At 37.1% G+C, this 25,441-nt stretch overlaps 1 protein-coding gene across 2 annotated transcripts in view; it reads left to right on the forward strand.

Annotated features, from left to right (window-relative positions):
* Positions 1-2,194: 2,194 nt before the first annotated feature.
* DSC1 (desmocollin 1) overlaps positions 2,195-25,441 on the forward strand; it is a 33,247-nt gene continuing 10,000 nt past the window's right edge. The window contains exons 1-11 of one of the 2 annotated variants that reach the window (XM_044243225.1): positions 2,195-2,658; positions 5,908-5,992; positions 7,192-7,394; positions 8,574-8,693; positions 9,569-9,724; positions 16,874-17,018; positions 18,180-18,346; positions 18,782-18,916; positions 20,214-20,399; positions 21,975-22,234; positions 22,318-22,460. In XM_044243225.1, coding sequence (XP_044099160.1) covers positions 2,596-2,658; positions 5,908-5,992; positions 7,192-7,394; positions 8,574-8,693; positions 9,569-9,724; positions 16,874-17,018; positions 18,180-18,346; positions 18,782-18,916; positions 20,214-20,399; positions 21,975-22,234; positions 22,318-22,460 — 1,663 coding nt within the window. In that variant the 5' untranslated portion in view covers positions 2,195-2,595. The remainder of the gene's footprint in view (positions 2,659-5,907; positions 5,993-7,191; positions 7,395-8,573; positions 8,694-9,568; positions 9,725-16,873; positions 17,019-18,179; positions 18,347-18,781; positions 18,917-20,213; positions 20,400-21,974; positions 22,235-22,317; positions 22,461-25,441) is intronic. The other variant, XM_044243224.1, reaches the window with a different exon arrangement.

Below are 25,441 nucleotides of genomic sequence, written 5' to 3' on the forward strand. Positions count from 1 at the left end.
CTATGTATTATGACATTTATCCTCATACTAATCTATAAATTAGCAGCTATTGTTATCCCATTTTATAGATGAAGAGTCTGAGGTGCAGAGGGGTTAAGTAACTTGCCTAATGGCGTATTGGTAGTGAGGAGTAAAGCCAGGAGTTGAAGCCCAGGTAATCTAGGTTCAGAATCTAAGCCCTTAATCTAAAGAATCCAAGCTGCTAACTACTGTACTTCACCATCAGTCACTCAGCTATGCTGGTAATTTAGACATAGATTAGGACAAAATACAACTAACATACACGCAAAACAACAACAACAAAACAGAACTTTTTCCGAATAACCTATAATATTATAACTATATTTAGATATACCTACATATAAATATACACCTGACCAGGCAGGTGCTTTTCTTTTCTCCCAAAGCATCAAATATTAAGATATCCAATTACAGTGACTTTATTTTCTGAACATATTCCAGTGCAGACACAGGATGTATTTATTGGTAGCTATACCTTCGGCAATAAAACACTACCAGATATCTTGAGTTCTAGTTCCCTGGTCTTTTATTTTGCAAGTCTTCCCAGCCTCTACGTGCAAAGAAGCAGTTATATTCCTATGTCTGCATTTATATGCAGGAAAGGCATTGCTCCCACTGTTGAATAACGAAAAGAAAATCTTTCACCCTTCCTTTCTCAGCAGCTCAGATATTGCGCTGTGCCTTTACTTTTCAGTTAAACACGAGGTCAAAATGTCAGTAGCAAGAGCAGGAAGAGTAATTTCATGTAAAAGGATGTGTAACGTAAATGGTTTAACAACCATTTTACTTGGCCATAGAATGACTCTCACAAAAGAGGCCAGATGCTCACAGTATTCCAAACGATGGACTGCTATTAATAAATATAATAAGTAATTAATTATTATAAATATAATAAGTATTAATTAATAATACTTATTAATAAATATAATAAGTATTAATAAGCCCAATCTGGCTTATTCAGCAAGGCTGAATGCTTACACACCTGATCACTTTCTTTCCCTTTTAAAGATTTTATTTATTTATTTGTCAGAGAGAGAGCATGCCCACAAGCAGGGGGAGCGGCAGGCAGAGGGAGAGGGAGAGGGAGACAAGACTCAAATCCTAGGACCCTGAGATCACGACCTGAGCCTCAGGCAGATGCTTACCTGACTGAGCCCCTCAGACACCCCATGCCTTATCACCTTCTGCTCCTTTTCAACATACGTGTCTGTATTTATCATTGAAATAAGAGGACAGTGAAAAAGTAGCATTTTAGTGACAGTCAGGCCTGGTTCTAATGTGGACTTCTCCATCGTCTGTGGGTCAGCTAGCAAAGGATGATCACATCCTTTCTCGTGGTTTCATCATCTCCAAGGAGCCCTCGCTGGGCTGTTTGGGAGGAATCACTGAAATGCCTACCATGGTTCCTGATTTTTAGCAGTGGCTCAGGAAGTAGGAATTTTAGTTCCTTCTCTGTAGGCCAAATGAAACAATTACCATTTGAAAATATTTACCCTCTTTTTCTAATGCCCATCATTGCTGACGGGTGCCATTGATACTGGACTGGCTGAGTCGTGGCAGGAAAAATGATGCTTTAGACCTCCTTGCAAGCATCATTAGTGTTTAAGAAACTGAACTGCTTGGAATATGGTACTTTTAGGCTAGGAAAGCCCACATGTGAGGTTCCAGTAATTAGGATGAATGGTGTGATTTGAAAGAGAGCTGGTCTCAGATCGTAGTTCTCAAATAAGGACACTCAAGGAAAAAAATTCATTGCGTCACAAGTAGCAAAAAGAATGCCATAAAAAATGATATCCCAGACACACTGTACTAAGTTCTTGGTGACACCTAGAAGACCAAACCCTGGGGGACAGCCGATGACGGGGTGTAGACACAGCGAGGTCACCGCTGTGACCACAGCACCAGCTCTCCCTCCCATGGAGCCGCGGCGGAACACCTGTGGCAGACAACACCTAAACGCTTTGATGGGGAGATAACATCTGATGGCTGTGATTGCACAGGTCTATGGCCCCGGATTTGCCAAAACTGCAGCTGAGGCGGTATCACTTCCTTGTACGGAGCTGGTGCACCATTTCTCTTTGCACCCAGGGGCAAGACAGGTTAATAAGGCCAAGAAGGAGTGGAGGACGTGGGAGTGGGTAATAACCGGGGAGCATCAACCTGGGGGGGAAAAGGAGGAGGGCTGAGGATGGAGGGTGTTCCCTCTTGCTTCTGCCTATGTGTCAAGTGGCAGGAGAAATTTTGAAAGCTGTAAGGAGGAGCTAGTGACTGGGTTTTGGGGTGTTTCGTACCCCACCCTCCCCACTTGTAGGAAAACCTCTTCACATTCAGAGGTAATTGAATTGGAAGGAGGAGGACTGGCCTGGAAATAGGAGAAAGCAATTCTCCTGCTGCTCCTTCTGTCTTTTATCGCTTTGCCTCCTGACTCTCCTCCAAACCCAGCTCAGCTGCGCCAAGGTGGCCGCAGCGTGCCCCGCACACGTGCCAGCCATTGGGAATCTGCTTAAGCCCAGGGTGGCATCCCAAGCTGCCCTGCTATCCAGCCACCAGTCCTGACCATTGGGACCACTTCTGATGGCTGCAGCCTCTGCTGCCCCAGGGAGCATCTTCTGTAAGCAGCTCCTTTTCTGTCTCCTGGTGAGTAACAAGCAAAGGATTAGGGAATTCAAGCATGTCACTACGTGCTTCCTCCCTCCAGTTTGGGCTTGAAAGAGAGTAGGGGTGGCAGTGGAAGTCCAAGAAGATAGACTGGGAAAACAAAAACAAAAAAAAGGGAGAGTTGAGAGACCCGTGACCTGAGATGGCTGGTGTTTTTGTTTACTCTTAACGTGCCCACTGCCTGGATGTTAGAGTTTTTCAAGGGATTCCCCGGTTCAGTCTTGCTGTGGTGTTTTCCCAAGGAGTCGTGGAATGAATTCATTCCTCGGGCACATGGCCCAGGGGTTCTGAGGTTTGCTTTTGCTAGGAGTCATTAAATAAGCTGTCGATATTTTACATGCTTAGTTCCACTCAGCTGCAAAAAGAGGAAAGGGAGTCTGGGTGAAGGTGCAGTTATCCAGAACTTTCATTGTACCCACCAGGAGCTAAGAGATGAGCAGAAGTCGTAGTCTGAGCAAGGGGTTTAACCTGAGAAAAATAATAAAAAAGAAATTCAATTATGTGACCATCATTGAAAAAATTCTATTAAGTTGGCTTCCACTTGGGTTTTTTAGAGCTTTGTACGTGTGTACTCAGGTGCTGTTTTTCTTTGGTGGGGATGAGGGAGAAGGGTACTGGTCCCATATCTCCATATGGCATTTCTGAGCCATGAATTTCCTTTCTTTCCCGCTCCATTTTGGCAAAATCCTTTAGCTTCAAAGTATATTTTAAGAATTTAAAGATTTCACTGTATGGGGGTAAACAGTTTCTCCATATAAATATGTGATGCAGGGTTGATGGTCAAATTCTCATTCTGTAACTCCCTGGGGAGTGGGAGGCAGACAACAACCTCAGAGATCACCTTAAATTAAGTATTGGGTAAAATGCGGTGAAAGATTTCTGTGGGATTCATCCAGATTACTTTTGCTTCTGGTCTCTGCTGTGTCCAGTCTCCTTTGGTTCATCCCTTGCCCATCCATCCTTAACCCCCATTATAGCTAAAAGGGTGTCTGACTCCAGCTCCCTCAAATCATTAAGCTGTTAATTTAACTTGAAGATGGGAATAGTACTTCTGGAAACTTCCATTGGCTCTGTCTACAGAGCCAGAAGCAAAGAAGTGGGGGTCTTAGGGCAGAAAGGAAAGATCTGTATTGGAGTTGGGAACGTGACTATATACTATGAGAATAATGTGTGTGTGTATATAGGTTAAATATATGTATCTATACACACATATATATACACAGAGACTTGTGCATATGTATACATATTTTGTCAATTACAAAGTACTCTTTCCACATCATATATTTAGATCCTTACTAATAGAATTCTTTATGATAAGAAAGTTCTTGGGATATAATTTAGTTTTTTCTTTGGCATTAGGAAAAACTATATTAAAAAGTCAAATAAATAAGCATGTCTTATGTTTTAAAAAAGTGGTTATTTAAATTAAACTGAATGTAATTCCATCAAATTCATTCTGCAACCATTTGTTAAATACCTACCATGTGCTGAATACTGGGTTTCTAACAGAGAACAAGACAGGTGTGGTTTTCCCCTTTTCGGAGCTTATAAGCCGATAGAACAGAGGCCTGGAAACAGAAAGAGCATTGCATGACTGTATGATTAGATTTATGTGACATTCCAGGAAGGGAAATATGGGGATGTTGTGAAAACATATAACAGGGAGGCTTAAAATAAATAAGTAAATATAATTAATTAATTAATTAAAGTGATTACAAATTGATTTTTCAAATTCCAGTTTTTGGTGTTTTCTGCATAACAGAGCTTTTGTAAAATTACAAACTATTTAAATAGACTGACAAAATACAGCCAATGCAATTGAATTGAGTTGGAAATGAACTACACACTCTGAGTATGGACGATAATGCATTCCTCTTTCTTTCTCCCAAATAATACATCCCATAAAACTACAAATATTTTCTCTGAAAAATTAATCATAAAATTGACCTGTTTCTGGGAAATCTAGATCTGTGCAATGTTATATTTAAGTAATAAAAAATCATTCATTTTGATAAATAGAAAGGAAGCAAATAGGTACAAAATGCCAAAAAAAAAAGAAGTAAATTATGTTTTAAACCTGTCAAAACTTTTAAACCAATAAATTTTTTTCCCTCAGTCTATCTTCTTTCCTTTAACTACCTAGCTTTCTAAAACAATAGCTATGCCTTGAATTTAGTTACTGATCTTTACTCTGTTGAAGGCTACTTTCTATATCTTGAATTATATTTTTTTTTAGACAAGTTCTTTGATTCAAGACCATTTAGACTTTCCAGGTTATGCCAACCAGTTCCAGGAGCAATATGAGATGAGGGAAGTTTTGTGGGTGTTGTTCTTTATGAGGTTAAAAAAAAATCGTCATGGTTTCTAGCCTTAATCAACTATAACCTCAAATTGTGTGGGGGTATGGAAATGAAGATTTGTGTACAAATGTGTGATCATTAAATTCCAGAGTTAAGTACTTTCTTCATGCTAAGAAATCAGTGTGGCATTTATGAATGGACTTAGAGATGATAATCTCTATGTAAAATCAATTGTTTGTAACCCATTTTTAGAAAATAATACGATACGATTTGGGTTCTAAGAACTTCTGTTTATTTTAATTTCTCATTAATATCATTAATACTAAATGACTGTGGTGCCCCTAAAGCCACTTCCTTTGCTTTTCCCTTTTAAAATGAATATGGGAGGAGCACCTGGGTGGCTCAGTGAGTTAAGACCCTACCTTTGGCTCAGGTCATGGTCTCAGGGTCCTGGGATCAAGCCCTGCATCAGGCTCTCTGCTCGGCAGGAAGCCTGTTTCCCCCCTCTCTCTGCATTTCTCTCTGTCTACTTGTGATCTCTCTCTCTCTCTGTTAAATAAATAAGTATAATATTTTTAAAAATAAAATAAAATGAACATGGGAGCGCCTGAGTGGGGCAATCTGTTGAGCATTGCTCTTTTGGTTTGGGCTGGGGTCCTGATCTCAGGCTCATGGCATTGGGCATCAGACTTGGAGTCTGCTTGAGACTCTCTCTCCCTCTTCTCCGTCCCTCCCCATCCCCACCTTCTCTCTCCCTAGAATGAAATAAATAAATCTTTAAAATAAAATAAATATGAAAAATATGGAAGAACTGGAAGATAAATTTATTTCTGAAATTGACTTTTTTTTTAATCAATAAGACAACTGTAATGTGGAAGTCTGTGATCAAATATAATTCCTGATTTTTTTCTTTTTTTCTTTTTTTGAGGTTTTAATATTATCTTGTGATGCTTGTCAGAAAATTTCTCTTCAAGTTCCTTCTCATCTTCAGGCTGAAACACTTGTAGGCAAAGGTGAGAAACAGCATTAAGAATTTCATAGTTTTAACTGCTACATTTAGCTTCAGGCTGCTCTTGTAAAGTTTGGGATAAAGCCCTGTAATAGCTACTTGGCATTAAAATCCAACATAAAATGAAAGATGGACTACTTGTGTTTTGGTAGTGGTTAGAAACAATTAAAGTACCACGTTAGTTGTATACTTTTATTGCCAGAAAAATTAGCAAACATCAAAGGGCTAAATGAGTTTAGTTCAGATGAATGAGGGCATGAAAACCAGAGGCATATTTTAATTCATATCAACTAATCTGTTGCCAAAATTCCAAAGCCAATGCTCTTTAATTGATTAGATATAAAACAGTTGTGTTAAAATTTAAATGCCCCCCCAATAATATTTGTGCTTGAGGTTGACTATAATGAACAAGTCCCCCCACAAGAATTTGTGTGATTTGTTACACAGAATAGCTTGTGAAAGTCAAATAAAATTTCACTATCACAGCCATTCTTCAAGCATAGGTTGGTTGCTCCGAGTCCGAGGGTCAAATTCCTTTCATGAGGCTTTTCTTTGGCCTTAAGTTTACACCTTGAATACAAAAGTGGTATCTTTTCCAAGGCAGACATCATTTTGGCCTGTGCTTTGAAATTCTAAATTAATCCGTTGCCTTAAATCTTCTAAAAGTATGTAAAAGAGATACAACCTATACTCTATAGACATATAGCAAATATGCTAAATATGTTAAATATGAATCTGTAAAGGAAACATTTTGATAACAACCTTATTATATACCAAGTATTACTGAAGTATAGACTGGTTTTCTTTCCTTTTTGCAAGACAGCTTTAGTTATCAAAATGGTTGAAGACCTGTTTCAAATCTGAGACCATACCAGTAACACTACATATAAAATGATAAATTTGTATGTATATGTACAAACCCATAAGCAGGAGTTAGAGTGGAAACAATAAATCCAGGGACAGTAACAAAATATTTTATATCTCTTCACAAATTAATTTATGGTGAAAATAATGGAAACTATGACTCCATTTATTTAATTATTTAATTTCCATGGCCCCTCAATTTTATAATAATAGGTACTCAACAACCTCCAAGCGTCACCTCCCTCTTTCTGCTTCTCACGGACTGTCAGTTGTTATTCCTGTAAAACTTGTTCTATTCCTGTTTTATTTTACAAATTGCTGCCAATGTCTTCCCTGCAGTGAATCTGAAGGAATGTTTCCCATCCACCAGTCTAATCCTTTCCAGCGACCCTGACTTCAGGATTCTAGAAGATGGCTCCATTTACACAACACATGACCTCATTTTGTCTTCTGAAAGGAAGAGCTTTTCCATTTTTCCTTCAGATGGCCAGAGCCAGGAACAGAAAAAGATAGAAATTGTACTGGATGTGAAAGGAAAGAAGGTATACGCTCTGCTTACAAAAGGACTTCATTTCATAGACTTCCTTCCTTGCCAAAATCACGGTTTCTGAATGCTTACTTGTGTGTTTATTCCCCTTCTAACTAACCTGTGCAAAGACTAGACTGTTCCAAGGAGTGGTAGAGCTGTCACAAAGTGGTGCAGAAATGAACAGCTCTGCAGCCAGGGAGCAAGGTCAGAATATCAAAGGTTTCAGATAGTGCTTTGAGTTGTGGCAATTAGCACAACCAACCTAAGGAACAAGCAGGGGTGGGTCTAAAACTCAGTGAAAACTGAGTCAGGTTTGAGGTGTGGGACTCCACCCTGAGTGGCTTTCTCCCAAGTGACTGTGGATTTCAGTTGCTTTAAAGAGGTTGTCTACAGCTTACTCCGCCATAATAGAAAATGCCACAGGGTCCCTCTCTTCAGAGAATGACATGTAGCCAGTCCATAGGACTGGTTGGAATGTCCAGGCTCTAGGCTCATTCATGCTCTTGCCGTGAGTGGTAGTCAAGAGGTGGAAGGGAGAGATTGCTGAAATTCACAGAAATCTCACTTTAAGCAAAGTCTGCACCCTGAAGTAAGTCTTGTGGAATAACTTATGAATAAGTAATTTAATTTGTGAGAGACTTCCCAGCTGTATTCTTTTTGATTATAAGAATTCTTTACCAAATTTAGAATGTGCTTGCATTTTAACATGCATAACACATATTACAAATATAGGAGGAATGTTATAAAACATTATTTCATATTTTCATTTTATAGTTTCCACAACACATAAAATAAAATATACTTGAACAAACACTGACCTCTGTCTTTGCATAGTTCTACAAACGCTGTAGCCAGTATTTTGGCAAATATTGGTTGTACCACACCAAGTGGAATAAAATCAGTTTTTAGATATTTGTTAACAGATAATTTCTGTTTAGGAGGCTAATACTTCTCGAGATGGCATCTTTCAGCAATGCCCTACAAATCTCTGGTTGATTAACTGGTTAAACAGAATGAAACTGGTTCTTGTGTGTGTGTGTGTATCTTAATAAAAAACACAAACAGTTTGGGTATTACCTGTGATATTATTATGTGCAACCCCTACTTATTTTCTTCACGTTGGTGTACATGTGAAAATCACAATTCCTGATAAGAGGCTGGGCTCTATTTCTTCAACTCTCATCACATGCAGGTTCCGAAGAAGAGGCACACCAGAGACACAGTTCTCAAACGCAGCAAGAGACGATGGGCCCCTATTCCCTGTTCGCTGATGGAGAACTCATTAGGTCCATTTCCACAACATGTTCAGCAGGTACGTTTTACCTCATTTGACTTTATATAGTATAGCTTGTTTACTTTTAAAACTTTCAGGGCTTTTACCTGTTTGTACTAATAAGGATCACCCATTCACCAGAACTTAAAAAAAAAAAAAAAATCAGTGTATTTTGTCACTTTCCTCTAGAAATCCTATTCTGCATTTACAAACAAGTTTCATATTTTGAGTTTCTGATGCTTCTAAATCTATATCCAGATTCTCCTGAATAGTCCACCATACTTCACTCTTCTTTGCTCAGAGGACATGCCTATAGATTTTGCATAATTCAATTGTCCCCTTAATTCACACTTACCCTCACAAAAAAAGACCGGTATTTTTGTTTACCAAAAAGGAGATGTCACTGCCAGCTACCTGGAGTGTAATAATAGGCCAGCTTTGAAATTAGGTCTTAATGGTGGGTGGGAGGGTGCGTTATTTTATTTTTTTTTCCAATTTATTTATTTTCAGAAAAACAGTATTCAGGGTGCGTTATTTTTAATTTTTTAAATCAGAAAAGTTTCCACTTCAAATAACTCAAAACCACTGAAATTGTTACTATATTTTACATAGGAATAAGGATTAAGTGACTAGAAATTGTGAAGGTATGTTCATCTCCAAGATTTTCCATAAATATGCAGAGAATTCAAAAAAATTTAGGATCATATAGATGATCCAGTTTGTGGCTTTGCATGTTGCTGAGTATGAATAAGAGCTTGAAAAATATGGGATGATGCATAAAGAAGCAGGGGAAGGAAAGAATAGGTGAATAAAAAAGAGAGCAAGTGATAATAGTTAAAGCATCACAACAGATCAGGTTGAAGGTATTACCATAGCATATTCATTATTTTACTAGATTGTCACTTATGTTACAGGTCCAGTCTGATGCTGCACAGAACTACACCATCTTTTACTCCATAAGTGGACCAGGAGTGGACAAAGAGCCCTTCAATTTATTCTACATAGATAAGGACACAGGGGACATCTTTTGTACGCGAAGCATAGATCGTGAGCAGTATGAACAGTTTCCAGTAAGATTATTGGTTTATTGAGAATTATTTTTTCAGTTACAGTTTCTGTAATTTTAAAGCATAGTTTTTTTTTTTTTAATCTTATTTATTTGACAGAGAGCGAGAGAGAGATCACAACTAGGCAGAGAGGCAGGCAGAGAGAGGCGGAAGCAGGCTCACCGCTGAGCAGAGAGCCAGATGCGGGGCTCGATCCCAGGACCCTGAGATCATGACCTGAGCCGAAGGTAGAGGCTTAACCCACTGAGCCACCCAGGCACCCCCAGTTTCTGTAATTTTAATACAGCTTATTTACATATTAGAAAAATTAATCATTTGATTTAGTATTTTAAATATCATTATAGTATGATGTAAACTTAACATTTCTATTAGCACAATTGGTGAAGAAAGATAATGGATATAATAAGGGGAGAAAAGCTCTATAAAATAAAATGACAGATTTTAAAGGACAGGCTTTGATTTGTAGAACCCTGGGACAACAGTGCTGAATTTTCTTGAGTTTGTAGTTCCCTATAATAACAGGTTCAATTATTCTCCACCTGACTGTACATTATAAATCACATGAGAACTTTTTTAAAAATACTGATGCTTAGGTCATTTCCCAGAAATTCTGATTTAATTGTTCTGGGATGGGCCCCAGCAACTGAAAATTTAAAGTCACCCAACATAATTCTAAACATATCATAAAACTGAGGTTCACTGTTTTCACCTCTTGAATAATATTGTGCTTCTTTTCTTTTTTTCTCTCTGACTGTCCTTCAGCCATGAGAGCCTTGGATATCATTTTATTTCTTTAGTAACCAGAATAAGTTATCAATTTCTCTTATTTTATCTAATTTGACCCAAAGTAAAATTCAGCTCTTCAGAAAATTAAATCCTTTATTTTTTCTGTTTCAAACTTCACATATCTCCTCAGTGTTCTGAGGTCTAACCTGACATACAGAAGAAATTCACAGTGAGTTTTAGGGAGATGGTGAGTTAAATTATTTAAGTGCTTGGATTCTTGAATTAGAAGTGAGTATAACTGAAGGACTCTTTGTTAAATGAGTCCATAGAAAGGAAAGTTATCTCATACTTGGGTAGTCCAGAAATTAACATCTTAGCAGATATCCAAAAGATAAGCAGGGGGGCAACTGGGTGGCTCAGTCCTTAAGCGTCTGCCTTCAGCTCGGGTCATGATCCCAGCGTCCTGCGATCGAGCCCCAAATCAGGCTTCCTGCTCAGCCGGAAGTCTGCTTCTCCCTCTCCCACTCCATCTGCTTCTGTTCCCTCTCGCTCTCTGTCAAATAAATAAATAAAAATATTTAAAAAAAAAAGAAAAAAGAAAAGATAAGCAGGAACTGGTAACCACACAAAGGCAGCCATGAAAGAAGTGAACGACTAGGGTTGGGGGGGCGGGTGGAGACCCTGTCCTAAGGATGTCAAAGCACCGGATAAGGTGGTGAAATTTTTAGAACATAAATGTCCCACTTTAGGGATTTCATAATTAAATTAAATGTTTGGATTAGAATGACATCTTTTCCTTATAATTTTATGTTTCCACCTAAATTCTCTGAATAAACATACTTTATTCACAATAATATCAAATTATTACTTTAAGAAATAGAAATAGCTTACCGGGGCACTTGGGTGGCTCAGTCGGTTGGGCTTCTGTCTTCAGCTTGGGTCATGATCCCAAGCTCTTGGGATCAAGCCCCACATCAGGCTCCCTTCTCAATGGGGAGCCCGCTTCTCCCTCTCCCACTCCCCCCCTCCCATTCTCCCTGCTTGTGCACCCTCTCTTTCTTTGTCAAATAAACCTAAAAAGAAAAAAAAAATAGCTTACATAGATTCTAATAGGTGAGGTATGCTAAGCATCATTGCAAACATTTTGATCAAGAAACCATATGAAGTTGAAAAATATATACATATAGGTATGTGTGCATGTGAATATGTAAATTATCTGAACTTCCCCTTTTTAAAGATTTTATTTATTTGTCAGAAAGAAAGGTAGGGAGAGCGCAAGCAGGGGGAGCGGCAGGTAGAGGGAGCAGCATACTCCCTTCTGAGCAAGGAGCCTGATGCAGGACTCAATCCCAGGCCCCTGGGATCATGACCTGAGCTGAAGGTGGATGCTTAATCAGCTGAGCCACCCAGTCCCTCTGCCCCTTTTATAGATCCATTATAAGGAGAAAAGATCCAACACTAGTAGTCACTCCTAAGGAGAAATAATAAGCTGCCTTCTCTGTATGCTGCAATGTACATTTCACTTCTTATTCTGCTGATAACACCCTGTTTTTGAATTTTTGAAGTCTTCAGCTGCTTCTCACTGGATTGTTGCCAGAGAACAGAAAGAGAGAATAGTTTTATTTATAAAAAGGGGGTGGTTCCGGACACCTGGGTGGCTCAGTGGGTTAAGCCTCTTCCTTCAGCTCAGGTCATGATGTCAGGGTCCTGGGATGGAGTCTCACATCGGGCTCTCTGCTCAGCGGGGAGCCTGCTTCCTCTGTCTCTGTCTCTGTCTCTCTCTGCCTGCCTCTCTGCCTACTTGTGACCTCTCTCTGTCAAATAAATAAATAAAATCTTTTAAAAAAGGCGGGGTTGGGCGCCTGGGTGGCTCAGTGGGTTAAGCCGCTGCCTTCGGCTCAGGTCATGATCTCAGGGTCCTGGGATCGAGGCCCGCATCGGGCTCTCTGCTCAGCAGGGAGCCTGCTTCCTCCTCTCTCTCTGCCTGCCTCTCAGCCTGCTTGTGATCTCTCTCTGTCAAATAAATAAATAAAATCTTTAAAAAAAAAAAAAAAAAAGGCGGGGGGGTGGTTCCTGGCTGGCACAGTCAGTTAAGCGACTAACTCAGGGTGGTGATCTCAGGATCATGAGACCGTGCCCACCTGGGGCTCTGTGCTCTGCACAGAATTGGCTTAAGATTCTCTCTCCCTCTCCTTCTGTCCCTCATCCCTGTGCTGTCTATCTCTAAAATACATAATAAGTAAATCTTAAAAAAAAATAAAAGTAAGTTACATTGGTGTGCCAGGCTGGCTCAAGTTGGTAGAGCATGTGACTCTTGATCTTAGGATTGTGAGTTCATCCAATGTTGGATGTAGAGATTACTTTTTTTAAAAAGTTACTTTGCTATTTTTTAACATCTTTTAAAGGACAAAAGAAATAAAACGGTTTGGAATTTATTCTTAATGTTGGGCTTCTGGATAATTTTTATTTCAGAATTGCCCATGTTTCTTTAGTTCCCATTAAATCATAGTTAAGATTGAACTGATATTAAGAAATACCTCTTGAAAATTAGTAAGATTTGTAAAGGGAAGTATAACAGCCAGATATAAACATGATGAAACATGAAATCACTTGAGGCAATGTAGAATGGTAGCCTTCTCTGTCAACATAGAGGTGCAAATTAAAATAATACATCTTTGTTTTTGTATCAAATTGATTTCACTTACTAGCTTTACATTGGAAAGCTTATTACTCTGGAAATTAGTAGATCTTCACTATCTGCCACTTTTTCCTTTAGGCTTGGATGAGTCACGACCTTCAAGAATCTGTTTCCTTCTCTGCCTTACAGGCTACTAATAGTTGTCTTATCTACCTCAGAGCTGTTGCAAACATTAAATACACAAATTAAATATTGGTAAAATCAGTATGAAAACCATACAGCTCTTTAAAAAAAATTTTAAAATAATACACATGCTCTAGGATTTTGTCCTCAAAAACAGGATTTTGATGGGATTTCCCAATTTTTTGCATTTATCTAACCTATATAAATGTTATGTATTACTCAATTATTGTTACCTGAAATAATTTGATTTCATTAATTATTGGCACAGGCTGCCATAGGTCTAATTCCACACACATTCTCATTGTGCTCCTACTCTCCCTCTGGCCCCATGTTAGATTGTTTCATCTTGGCTTGTAAGTATTTTTCTGGATGAATCCCATCATTATTGCAGTTTCAAGAGTTTGTCTTAAACCATTAAATACATCTAACCTTTCAGGGATGTGTATAAGTCCATTTTATCAAATCTTTTCAAAGAATTCTTGTATAAGTAGAGGATTTTCTTCAATAATTCCAGGCTATTCTATGAAAGAAAGCAGTTACAAACGTGTTTCTCTTTGAGTGTTGAGGAGAATCTGTATCTTTGTAAATACACAGGGAAAAATTAGTTTCAGGTAGTCTTTTTCCCAGAATCTTTTATCTTGCAACATACATTTCTTTTTCAGCCACACAGGCGCACCCATTGTCTTTAAATGTATGTTGCTAATCATATTCTGTACCCACTCAGCTTTGGTGCCACTGCTCTCCTCCTACCTTTGCCCTGTCTACACTAGATATCTTTCTTTACAAGGTCAAACTCAGGTTCCCACTCCTGTTGGCAACTGTTTCCATCTTCCCAAAGAAAGAAAGAAAGAAAGAGAAAAAGAAAAAGAAAAGAAAAGAAAGGGAAAAAAGGAAAAGAAAAGACAAGACAACTCAGCAAATTGTAGTGGAAAAGGGCTAAAAGAAATGAGATTCTTCAAACTACAGAAGAATTCAAGGGAGAAACAATATATTAAAAATGCACAAGAAGTTTAAATAATACTCTTCTAACTCAGCTAAAAATATGACTAATTTTAAAGTATAATGTTCTATATACTTCTTATCGCAATATTCAAGTGTATGATTATTGCTTTCAGTATAAAAGAATGTGAACTCTACTGTAAAACCAGTACTATTATTGAGTTTACCTCAATGACTAAATAAGAAAGTATTTAAATTAGTTTCTCTATTACAGGGACATAAATAGATTCTCCTAGGGAACTAGGCTATGCTTTAAAGTTTAGGTATATTCCTAGTTTAGATCACCGTCTGAGAACAATGATTTGAATTTTGATTTATTTTGGAGATACTTAGTTCATTATTAGTAAAAACAAACAAACAAACAAACAAAAAGCATATAAAACCTGGTATCTGAAATAGTACCTGAAACAAAATCACCACACCTGAATCTATGGAAGGTGAGATAATGATATTAACTTGTTATTAAACATCAGGAAACACTATTATGTCAAACTACAAGTGATTGTATGGTGGGAACTAGATGATCTTCATTTCTGATAAAGAGAAGCACTAGTAAGAAGTTGTGTAAATTACAGCAGATTGGACTTAAGTTAGAGAGGGAGATATTTTAATGCCAATGTGATGAAGTAGAAGAATTCATTACAAGTGATTCTGTGAAGAATGTTTATGATAAATTTTTGCAAAGGGCCAATTTTTTTTCTAAGATTTTATTTATTTATTTGACAGAGAGAGATCACAAGTAGGCAGAGAGGCAGGCAGAGAGAGAGAGGAAGGGAAGCAGACTCCCTGTGGAGCAGAGAGCTCAATGCGGGGCTCGATCCCAGGACCCCGGAATCACGACCTGAGCTGAAGGCAGAGGCTTGAACCCACTGAGCCACCCAGGTGCCCCAAAGGGCCCATCTAAAGGGAAGTTTGTCTTTCTAAAAAGGAAAGATGGATGGAATTGAATGGAAAAATCTATTTATTGAAGAATTACCTACTCAGGCACTGTGTTGGGTGCTTTGGTATGTCACAGGCTTCATCCCTAAGGACAATTGTCATCTTATAGAGACATAAGATAATTTTGTAGTTTTCTGTAGCTAAAAATCTCAAATGGCAGCAGCTTAAAGAAAGAAAAACTCATACAAAATCTGAGGGGAAAGGAAGAGATGGATAGGAAGGCCGAATAGTGTGACATCCAGACAGGACGGTGGTGAAGACAACCACGGTGCTGCTGGTGGGGATGGTGGGCGGGAATACTGCTGTGTTTCCACTCTGCATTCAGAATTTATTGGGAATAAGATCTAGTGATCAGACTGGTGGAAATCAAAGTATACGAGTTTTATAACTGACAAACTCCAGCTGGGGGTTGTTTGGGGAAATGCAAATAAGGGAACAGAAAGAACATGGTCATTTCAATAACATCCATCCCAGAGACTGGAGTGGAAGCTTCTTCCTTCCAGATAAACTGTAAAGATGCAATGTTGCCTTTTAACAGGAGCGGGGATTCTGTGGTTACTTTGGTAGATGAAACAGAGATCACTGAAGAATCTATTTAGGTAATATCAGGATTACAATTGTGCTTTGTGGAAATGACTCTGACTCTTGAGTGCTGCAGATATTGGACAAGGTCAGTTAGGAAAATTGCAGGAAAGTTGGTAGGATAACATGTAGAATACATTTGGAGTCTCATGAGAGTGATGGCATTAGGAATAAAAGAGAGATAACGAGTGGCAGAGACACGGAAATGCCAGCATCTCTAGAACTTGGCAACTGACAGATAAGGCTAATGAAGGACAAGGAGGAGGGAGATACCTGGAATTTTAATCCTGGTTCATTTTGGAAGATGGTTACAGTAGGAAAATCAGGAAGATTGACCAGTGAATAACTGACCGGTGAATAATTGACCTGTGAATAATTAATACAGAATCCACCTTGGGCATGTTTAGTTGGTGCTGTCAGTAAAGAAAATCTGTTTAACTCAAACACTATTTATTGAACACTTATAATGCATAAACCACATAAGAAGAGTACAGAAATAAGCTGATGGTCTTTGAAAGAAAAGGACATTAAATCCTGGCCTTTGGAACCAGCATATACCATTTTGAGATGGCTTTGGAACCTGTATATGATTTTATTGGCACTTTTTTTACACAAGAAATATGTTTATGATAGAAAAATGAGAACATGCAGGTAACCAGAGAAAAGAATTGATAATTGAATCTCTGAAGATCATTGATATCTATTTATACATGTAAGCAAATCCATAAATAAATGGAATCCTATTTTTTAAATCTCTAATAAAATACTTTTTATTAGCATAACTGGGGGAAATTTATATACAATCTAACAAGCGGAAGGGTATGCGGTTAATTCAGAGAACAGAGTAATTCCATTTAGCTGGAATGCACGGTCCTTGGCGGGAGAATCACATGAACACTGCACAAGGTTTGAAGCCATATGGCAGCATTGTCTGTGCTAGTGTATCTTCCATCGCCCAAGTTCTTAGTTACATATTCTTTCATGGATGGATTTTTAAACCTTATGTCTTTTCCCAACTGCTAGACTTAATTTTGTGCATAATGTGTCATTTGCAAACAAGCTGACGGTGCTTGTCTCTTCTTCAGCTCTACGCCTATGCCACAACAGCAGACGGTTATGCCCCGGAGTACCCACTCCCCTTGCTGTTCAAAGTTGAAGACGATAATGATAACGCTCCCTATTTTGAAAACAAAGTGACTATCTTCAGTGTGCCTGAAAATTGTAGAACTGGTAAGTTCACCTCTCAGGAAAAAACTAGATTTTTGCTTTGATTAAAATCCCCAGTAATGTTGTAACACAATTATGCAAAAACATTTAACAATGCTGGAGTGTCAAAGATATTCTATATAAAACCTTGTAATCTTTGAAGATCATAAATTCTTCAAAGGCAAACTTTTTTGTGCTCATTTTTGCTATGTGTAAGTACAAGGCAGCTAATATGGGAAGTTACCAACTTTGTTAGATTAATCCACAATGCATATATGTGTGTTACAGACAAATGCTATACACATTTTCTATTTTGACCATGTACATAGGCATCACAGATGCATTCATAAAGCAATAAATAATTGGAATCTTTACAAAGTTTCAAGACATTTTCAAAGACCCAGTAATAAATCATTTCATGGAAATGTTTATCTGACTTATAACAATATATACATACTTTACTTGGCATATTTTCCAAACAAATTTAAAAAACGGCAAACCAGTTTAATGTTATAGACAGCCAAGATTGTGACCTAGGCACAAAAGTATCCATTTTATTTTGAAAATAAAAAAGTTACAAGAAATGCCTCCTGCATTCTCTCATCATTGCGTCTGCATGCATGTTTAACATTGTTCTTTCATAATTCTTGATTTGCTAAAATAACATTTCTTGTACTCTTCTGAACTGTAAATCTTGTCCAAATGATAGGCAGGTTGCTATACAATGTTTGTCTTACATATATTAATAATTATTTGCATATATTAACAATTCAGCAGATTTATTGAAATATCAAGGTATAAATTCTTTGTTATCATAATCAAAGCTGTGCTATTCCTCTCATAACATTATCAAGTTGTCCCATAAAAGAAGTGAGACATGCAAAGAAGATTCCATCCAAACATGACCTGTGAGCTCGGGTGGTGGGTTGGAGGGAAGAATTGGAGGACCACGCTAATCAAGGTGGGGTGGGTGTTCTTAGACATGTGGAATATTAACCCTGTTATTCAGAATACCCACATAATTAAGGGGATCCTGGGGTTTGGAAGAGCACTTAAGAAACTCCACTTGTTTGTAAAATCAATATACTTGTCATTTTGGGGAGAATACGCTACAACCATACCTTGTTTGTAATTCAATTTTATGGCTCTTTTAAGTTGTTGACAATATGGGATTTTTCTGAACAGGAACTTCAGTGGGACAAGTGACTGCCATAGACCTTGATGAACCAGACACTCTCCATACTCGTCTGAAATACAAAATCTTACAGCAAATCCCAGATCATCCAAAGCATTTCTCCATACATCCGGATACAGGTGTCATCACCACAACTACACCTTTACTGGATAGAGAAGTAATGAACTGATTAATTAATTTTAGACTCACTAAACTATATTTATACTCATAATGAACTCCCAGAAAAGTCTGGCCACCTCCCCAGATTGTTTCCCTAAAGCCTGTGGTTGGGCTTCTCTGGATACCTCCTTCGTGTCTAAGGAGATTTGGGGAAAGCACAAGGTATTGGGCAAGTTCTCATGAAGATCATTGACCTGATTTGATGTGCGGATGCAAATAGCTTTAAATTTTGAAATTTTATGGTAGACACATCCGGTTTCTATTGTACTGACTAGCCAATCTCTTATTCTTATTTATATTTATATATCTTTAAAAAATAAAAAAAGAACATAAAATAGTGAGAGCCTATTCAATGGCAATGAGAATCACTAGCTATAGGAAATAGATGTGCTCATCAGTGTACCTTTTTCTCTCACTTTTTTTTTTTTTCCAGCATTGTGATACATACAAGTTAATAATGGAAGTGCGAGATATGGGGGGCCAACCTTTTGGTTTATTTAATACAGGAACAATTACTATTTCACTTGAGGATGAAAATGACAATCCACCATATTTTACAGAAACTTCTGTGAGTATCTCTTTGTATTCATTTACCTAGGTGCTTTCACTTTTTCAAAAAAATACACAAGGAATTTGGTAGTTCTGTGAGATTCCATATTTTGGTTTTAAGAGTGACCACTTACAGATAACATGAAAAAATATGATTTCTGAAAAAATAATTAAAGAACCAGTTTTTTCTAAATGCTAGGAAAAAACTACTCTCTTGGCTATCAAAGGGCTGCTTAGCTGTCGATGTTGTTCATGTATTCACCAGTCTCTTGGATGCCAAGTTCTATTATTGGATGCCTTGGGTTTAAGTTTATTTTATAGAGTGCAGGAAAAGAGGTCTCTCTCTCTGGTATCCTTTGTATTTCAACTTCCTAAGATGAAAAAGAGACTAGCTTTATATCCTCTGCTTTGCTGGGACAGCACTACATACAGTGTGGACCTCCCATTATCTATACGCAGATTCTCCCGGCATCATGTATGAGGGAACTTTCCCTTAGGAAGTACACAGTACAAGAAACATATATAGGAAGATACTTCCAGGAAATGGCTCTTCCTTCCTGAACTTTTAATAAATAATAATTTTTTTATTAATCTGTACCAGAGTACAAGTTAAAGAAAAGAAAACCTCCAGTGATAGGCACATTCATATAATATTTTATATGAATCCCTACACCTTGTAAAGATAGGTTTATCCCATAGTTTAGAGAAAATGAAAAGTCAGTTAAGTAACTTGCTTACGATCTCATACATATAGACCATGTAAGAGGAGGAAAAACTGGGATTAGAATCAAGATCTATTGTACTCTAATGATTTATCATCCTTCTATGAATTTATTTTACATTTCTAGAAGATTATGGTTTACTACTTTTTTAATCTTTTAATATAATATGCTTCTGTAACTGTATTTCATTTTTGGAGGGAAGAGGAAAAAATGTCAAGTCATCCAGTAATAATAAGAAATCAGTGTAGGTTATAATTACCTATAAATATTGAAGGCTTACTATGTTGATATAAACAGGGCCATAGACTGTAAGAATTGAGGCAATTCAGAATAGATAAAATCTGAGGGCTTGAGTGATTTCAGAGAAATTTAGAAGTTAAGAGATGAATTAATATTTGAAGAATGGGTAAGATTTGAAAAAGCAGTTTAGTAAGGAAAGAAATAATCTATGCATGAATTTTTTAAGTCCTTTCCAATTTATGTTCACATGTTCCTATATTACTTTATTTTCTTTTTCTTTAAATGTAAATTTTAAAGTAGAAAATCATGTTGTTAAAGCTATGAATTTATCACAACAAGAGGCAATTGTTTTAGTATTTTACAGAAGTAGAAGAAAACAGAATTGACGTTGAGATTTTACGAATGGCGGTACACGACCAGGACTTGCCAAACACTCCTCACTCAAAGGCTGTCTACAAGATCCTACAGGGAAATGAAAATGGAAACTTCAAAATTAGCACAGACCCCAATACAAATGAAGCAGTCTTGTGTGTTGTCAAGGTAAACAACAACAAAACAATCAAGCAATACTTTAAAAAATACTAATGTACACTTGGGCATTGATTTCTACATATCTATGTCCTATATACTATATATCTCCATAGTAATTTCTGTAAACATATGACTAGAGAATTGCAATGTAATGCTGAAATGATTTAAATTTGTTTACTTAAATTTTTTTAATTATTATTATTTTACCCTAATTTTTTTTTTAGAAGATGGGCATTGCAGGCACAAAACACATTGTTCTATAGATGGAGAAAACCCAGGCAAAGAAATATTGTATGAGTAATCAATATTGTTCTTAGAAGGAGTCTTAGGCAGCCACTTGATCTTTAATTTTATGGAACACAAGAAAGAGAGAAATGGAAGAATCACTACTGGACATCAAACCTCTTGCCTTTTCAATTGCTTTCATGCTCAGATTATACTTTTACTTCTCTATGCTGTATAACAGACTATTTATTAACTATTTAGCAACTATTGCCATTAATCCTCCTATATTTGAAGTAGCCAGCACTTTGGGATTTTAAAAATAGAGTCGCAATTAGTATCACCCAGAATGATAAACTAAATCTGGCTCCTTTCTCCCTTCCAGGTTCTAACCAGGGCTGACCCTGCTTAGCTTCTGAAATCAGATGAAATCAGGCATATTCAGGGTGGATGACTAAGGACATAATTGGTTCCTTTCTGAGCCTTTCTATGCATTGCCTTTTCTAACCTCTAACATATTTTCCCTGATTAATATCTTAGGGAGAGTGGATTTTCTTAAAAGCTACAGACACAAGTTGTACTTTCCTCCTATGATTTTTAGAAAAAGCCCCTTAATTATTATGTTGCTTATTCTTTTTCTCACTCTCTTTTTCTTTTTTTTTCCTGGAGTTTTTTGTTTGTTCGTTTATCATTTTGGGGGGGGGTTCTAGATTTCTTTCTCTTGCTTTCCTTTTTATGTTATTTTGATGGATTTTAGTCTCTAATTGTTTAACCATTGTTTCAACATTCTTTCTTCTTATTCAGCTCAGGACTGAACACTTTGATTAGGAGCTATATAAACTCAAATATGATAATTTCTTTTAAAAAGCCCTAAAAATAATGTGCTTCCAAAAGATGCTGCTAGATAGTATCACTATAATTTTTACACATACACTCAGAGTAACTGCTCCATTATAGCCAAATCTCATGTCCCAGTGGTCTAATTATCTTATATACTTCTTATACTCTTTCTATACTTCTGTTGTCTCAGTTATCACTATTCTCCCACTTGATAAATTTGGGTTTATCACTTATTTTGTATTTCTATTAATATTTAAACTTGTAATGAAAAAACTAAAGGCAGGATCTTCCCGAAGAAAGGTGAGAAGAGAAATTGGTTAAATCGTCAATAATTTTGCATTTGATAGCATTTCTCATTATAGGAAGTCAACCATTAGTCTTAAAGTATATTAGCACCTGCTTTTGGTAATATTTTACGCACAAAAATGATATTCCATTTTGTGCTAAGATTTGGAATCCTAATTATAAGTCTTCTGTATTAAGTATTACAGATTGACTGATTAAAGTGTGTTTATTAAACAGCCATTGAACTATGAAGTGAATCGCCAGGTTGTTTTGCAAGTTGGTGTCCTTAATGAAGCACAATTCACTAAAGCAGCAAATTCAAAAACTCCTACTATGTGCACTACAACTGTCACTGTTAAAATTAAAGACAGCGATGAGGGTCCTGAATGCCAACCGCCAGTGAAAGTTATTCAGAGTAAAGATGGCCTCCAAGTTGGACAAGAATTGCAGGGATACAAAGCGTTGGATCCTGATACACGCAGTAGTGAAGGCTTAAGGTAAGGTATTCTTCAAAATGATATGTTTTGAGATTATGTCCGGCCTTTGGTTTGAGCATTTACATTTGATTTTTTAAAATTAGGTATAAGAAGATAGGAGATGAAGATAACTGGTTTGAAATTAATGAACACACTGGTGACTTGAGAACTATAAAAGTACTAGATAGAGAATCAAAATTTGTAAAAAACGACCAATACAACGTTTCTGTGGTTGCAATGGATACAGGTAAGTGCAATTTTGTAGAAATAGAGGATATATTTTTAAGGAAGTCTTGGGGTGAACTTTGTTTACTTTCATATCAAAATTTAAAGCAAAACAGATTTGCACAGATTGCTCAATTTGTTGGAGACCACCCAATGTCAGCTCCAGTGCATCAGTAATGAAAACTAGGAGAGGACAAATGGTCAAAGACACGGTGGCATCCTCTAGGATCTCCATTGTTTTCAGGAGTATATACTTAGATAATTATGGCTTGAACTTCCTGAAAGGGTTTAGTCCTTCTAAAACAATTGGGTTCAAGGTAGGTCTGTTTGAGCCTTTCTTAATGGACGTATCATATTTCCCAAGAAATGGTCAAATAATGACTACATCTTTTGCTGTGGTTTACAATCCTTCTCCAAGGTTAGTTAATTCTAGAACTTATCTAGTGAAGAAATGTCCTTCAAATGTCATAAAGTAGTCATTTCCAAATCCTTCTGAACATACACTCCTCACAGAAGATGACTTTTGAATGTGGATCATTGTAATGTATCATACCCCAACAGTTTTGTTTGTTTGTTTTGCAATGCAAGTACCTGCCTGACTTAAGCTTTGATTGCAAAGGCATCTGCTTCAAAGATCCCTATCTGGAATAAACGTTACTAAGCAGACAAGACATTGATTCAGACCACATCCCAGTAGCCCTACCAGCCCAGGCTCCTTTGTTTTAGAGATCTTGATTTCAGTAACTGATCCCTGGGGCAGCTTGTGTTTTCACTTCCAAGCTCTTTAAATTTCTACTCTTAGGCTTTAAATTCACCACTGAAGACTGGACTCCAGAAACCCTCAACCCCCACTCTTGACCCCAATCAAAGCGGTATCCCAGGCTTGCTTTTTTTTCTCCCTGACCCCCACATCCTCTCTGTGTGGCCCCAGAAGTGCCACGTAATTTCCAGGACTTGTAAGTACAGTAAAGCTTTTTTTCCCCCAGAGTTTCCTGATAGTTGGGACACCTTGCAGTCATATAAGAACCACAAAGGCCAGTCTAGCCACAAGATTGGTTATGTGCAGGCTGAGACCCACACACAGCAACCTCCCTATATTTACTAGTATGTTTGTATACATGTGCTAGTAGGTTAACATATGCCTCGTGGCTCAGTGGTTTAAGCCGCTGCCTTCGGCTCAGGTCATGATCTCAGGGTCCTGGGATCGAGTCCCGCATCGGGCTCTCTGCTCAGCAGGGAGCCTGCTTCCTCCTCTCTCTCTGCCTGCCTCTCTGCCTACTTGTGATCTCTGTCTGTCAAATAAATAAATAAAATCTTTAAAAAAAATGCACCAACAAACACTTGAATAGTACTATTTCCATGTGCCAAAAATACTTATGTTTCAATATCTAAAAAAAAACTAAATGTAAGTGTCCTTGTAAAATATCATCGCTTACCCACTTGCGTACGAACCTCTCTTCCTCTTGATACCTCTCACAGAGACTACATTAAAACTACAGAACTACGTTAAAAGTTCTTTCAATACAGGTAGGAAAAAAAAAAACCACTAAAGAATGCAGAAAACATTAGCTGAGAAATAATGTTGCCGCCACTGTAAAACCCTGGATGATTTTCTGCTCCTATGGAAGCAGAAGTGAAAGCGCAGTGGTTCAAGAGCACGATTATGATGTCAAAGAAGGACTTACGTTTACTCATGTATTTCACAAATGTTAATAGTCTAGTAAGTTCCAAGTACTAGGCAAGTTACTATAGAAATTAGAATTCAGAAGATAAGTCAAATTCTCACATAATATAAATGAAAGGATTACTGTATTCTCATAAGAGGTTCTTAGTATAACAACTTCCCCATAAAAGATTGTATGGATATCATACGTAGAAATCAGTTAAGAGCTGCCCCTCATTTCACAGAAATGAGAAGCTTAGTGATAGGAAAATGAAATGTTATTTGAAGAGAAGGAAAATACAGACAATAGAAATAGAAGAAATTAACGTGGTCTTTTGTCGCTAAAAATATAAGGAGATGAAATGCCAAATCTGAACTGTAAGAGTCTATGTCCCAGGCTCATGGGTAATCTGCGTGTGCTCACAAAGAAGTAAAGACCCACATGGTGACATCAACATTTTTGTTTATTTTCATAAACAAAATGAATATATACTTCCAAAGGGCCAAATATCTTAATAATTACTTATATTTCCAGATGAAAGTTTAGTTTTGGTGCTCATAAATATTTCAGGATGATCACCTAGACATTCTTTTAGCTTTCTTTGAATCCAATTTATTTACTTCTGCTTCTTGTGTCAGTCTTCTTTGCCAAGCAGATTGGTTTCCTTGCTATCACGCTAGAAAGCACTGTTTCATGTACCCTCTGCCTAGTATAGCACTGCCCGTCCTGTTTGAAATTCAGGTCACTTAACTGCTTCAGATGAATGACAGGGACATCTTCTGTGATTGATTCCACTCGTCTGTGTTCAGTTCTTCTCTTAATACCTCTTAAGTCTCCTTTCCCTGGGAATGATAGTTAATTTATCACAAGTAATGTATCTTTTCTATAAAAAGGTGTTTCACTGCTTCTTATTTATATTATGTTCCTCTAACTAGATTAACTGTGCTAATTAACACATCATCTTTAGTTTGCTGATTTTAAAGTTGTCACTTGTATTCAACTTTATCTACAAATTTCTGGCAGTATCAAAATGTTTATGTTCTATTGCAGATTTCTTATTATAAGAGCTGTTAAAAAAAAGAAAAAAGAAAGAAGAGCTGTAGCTCTCTTTTATTTTTAGATATTATAAAATTTGTTTAGATAGAATAATTTTGGAAAAGATATATGCAACAGTGGCCTTTTATGAAGTAATTAATTTAAAAATAACTTTTAATAATTAAATAAGCAAATAATCATTGAAATATACTACAAGATATGGCTTAAGTGTTATTTCAAAGTAAAAATGGATTATATTTGCTTATGATTTATAGTGGTCTTTATGAAAAATGCTGAATTTATC

Source organism: Neovison vison, chromosome 3 (assembly GCF_020171115.1).
Source record: "Neovison vison isolate M4711 chromosome 3, ASM_NN_V1, whole genome shotgun sequence".
Lineage (NCBI taxonomy): Eukaryota > Metazoa > Chordata > Mammalia > Carnivora > Mustelidae > Neogale > Neogale vison.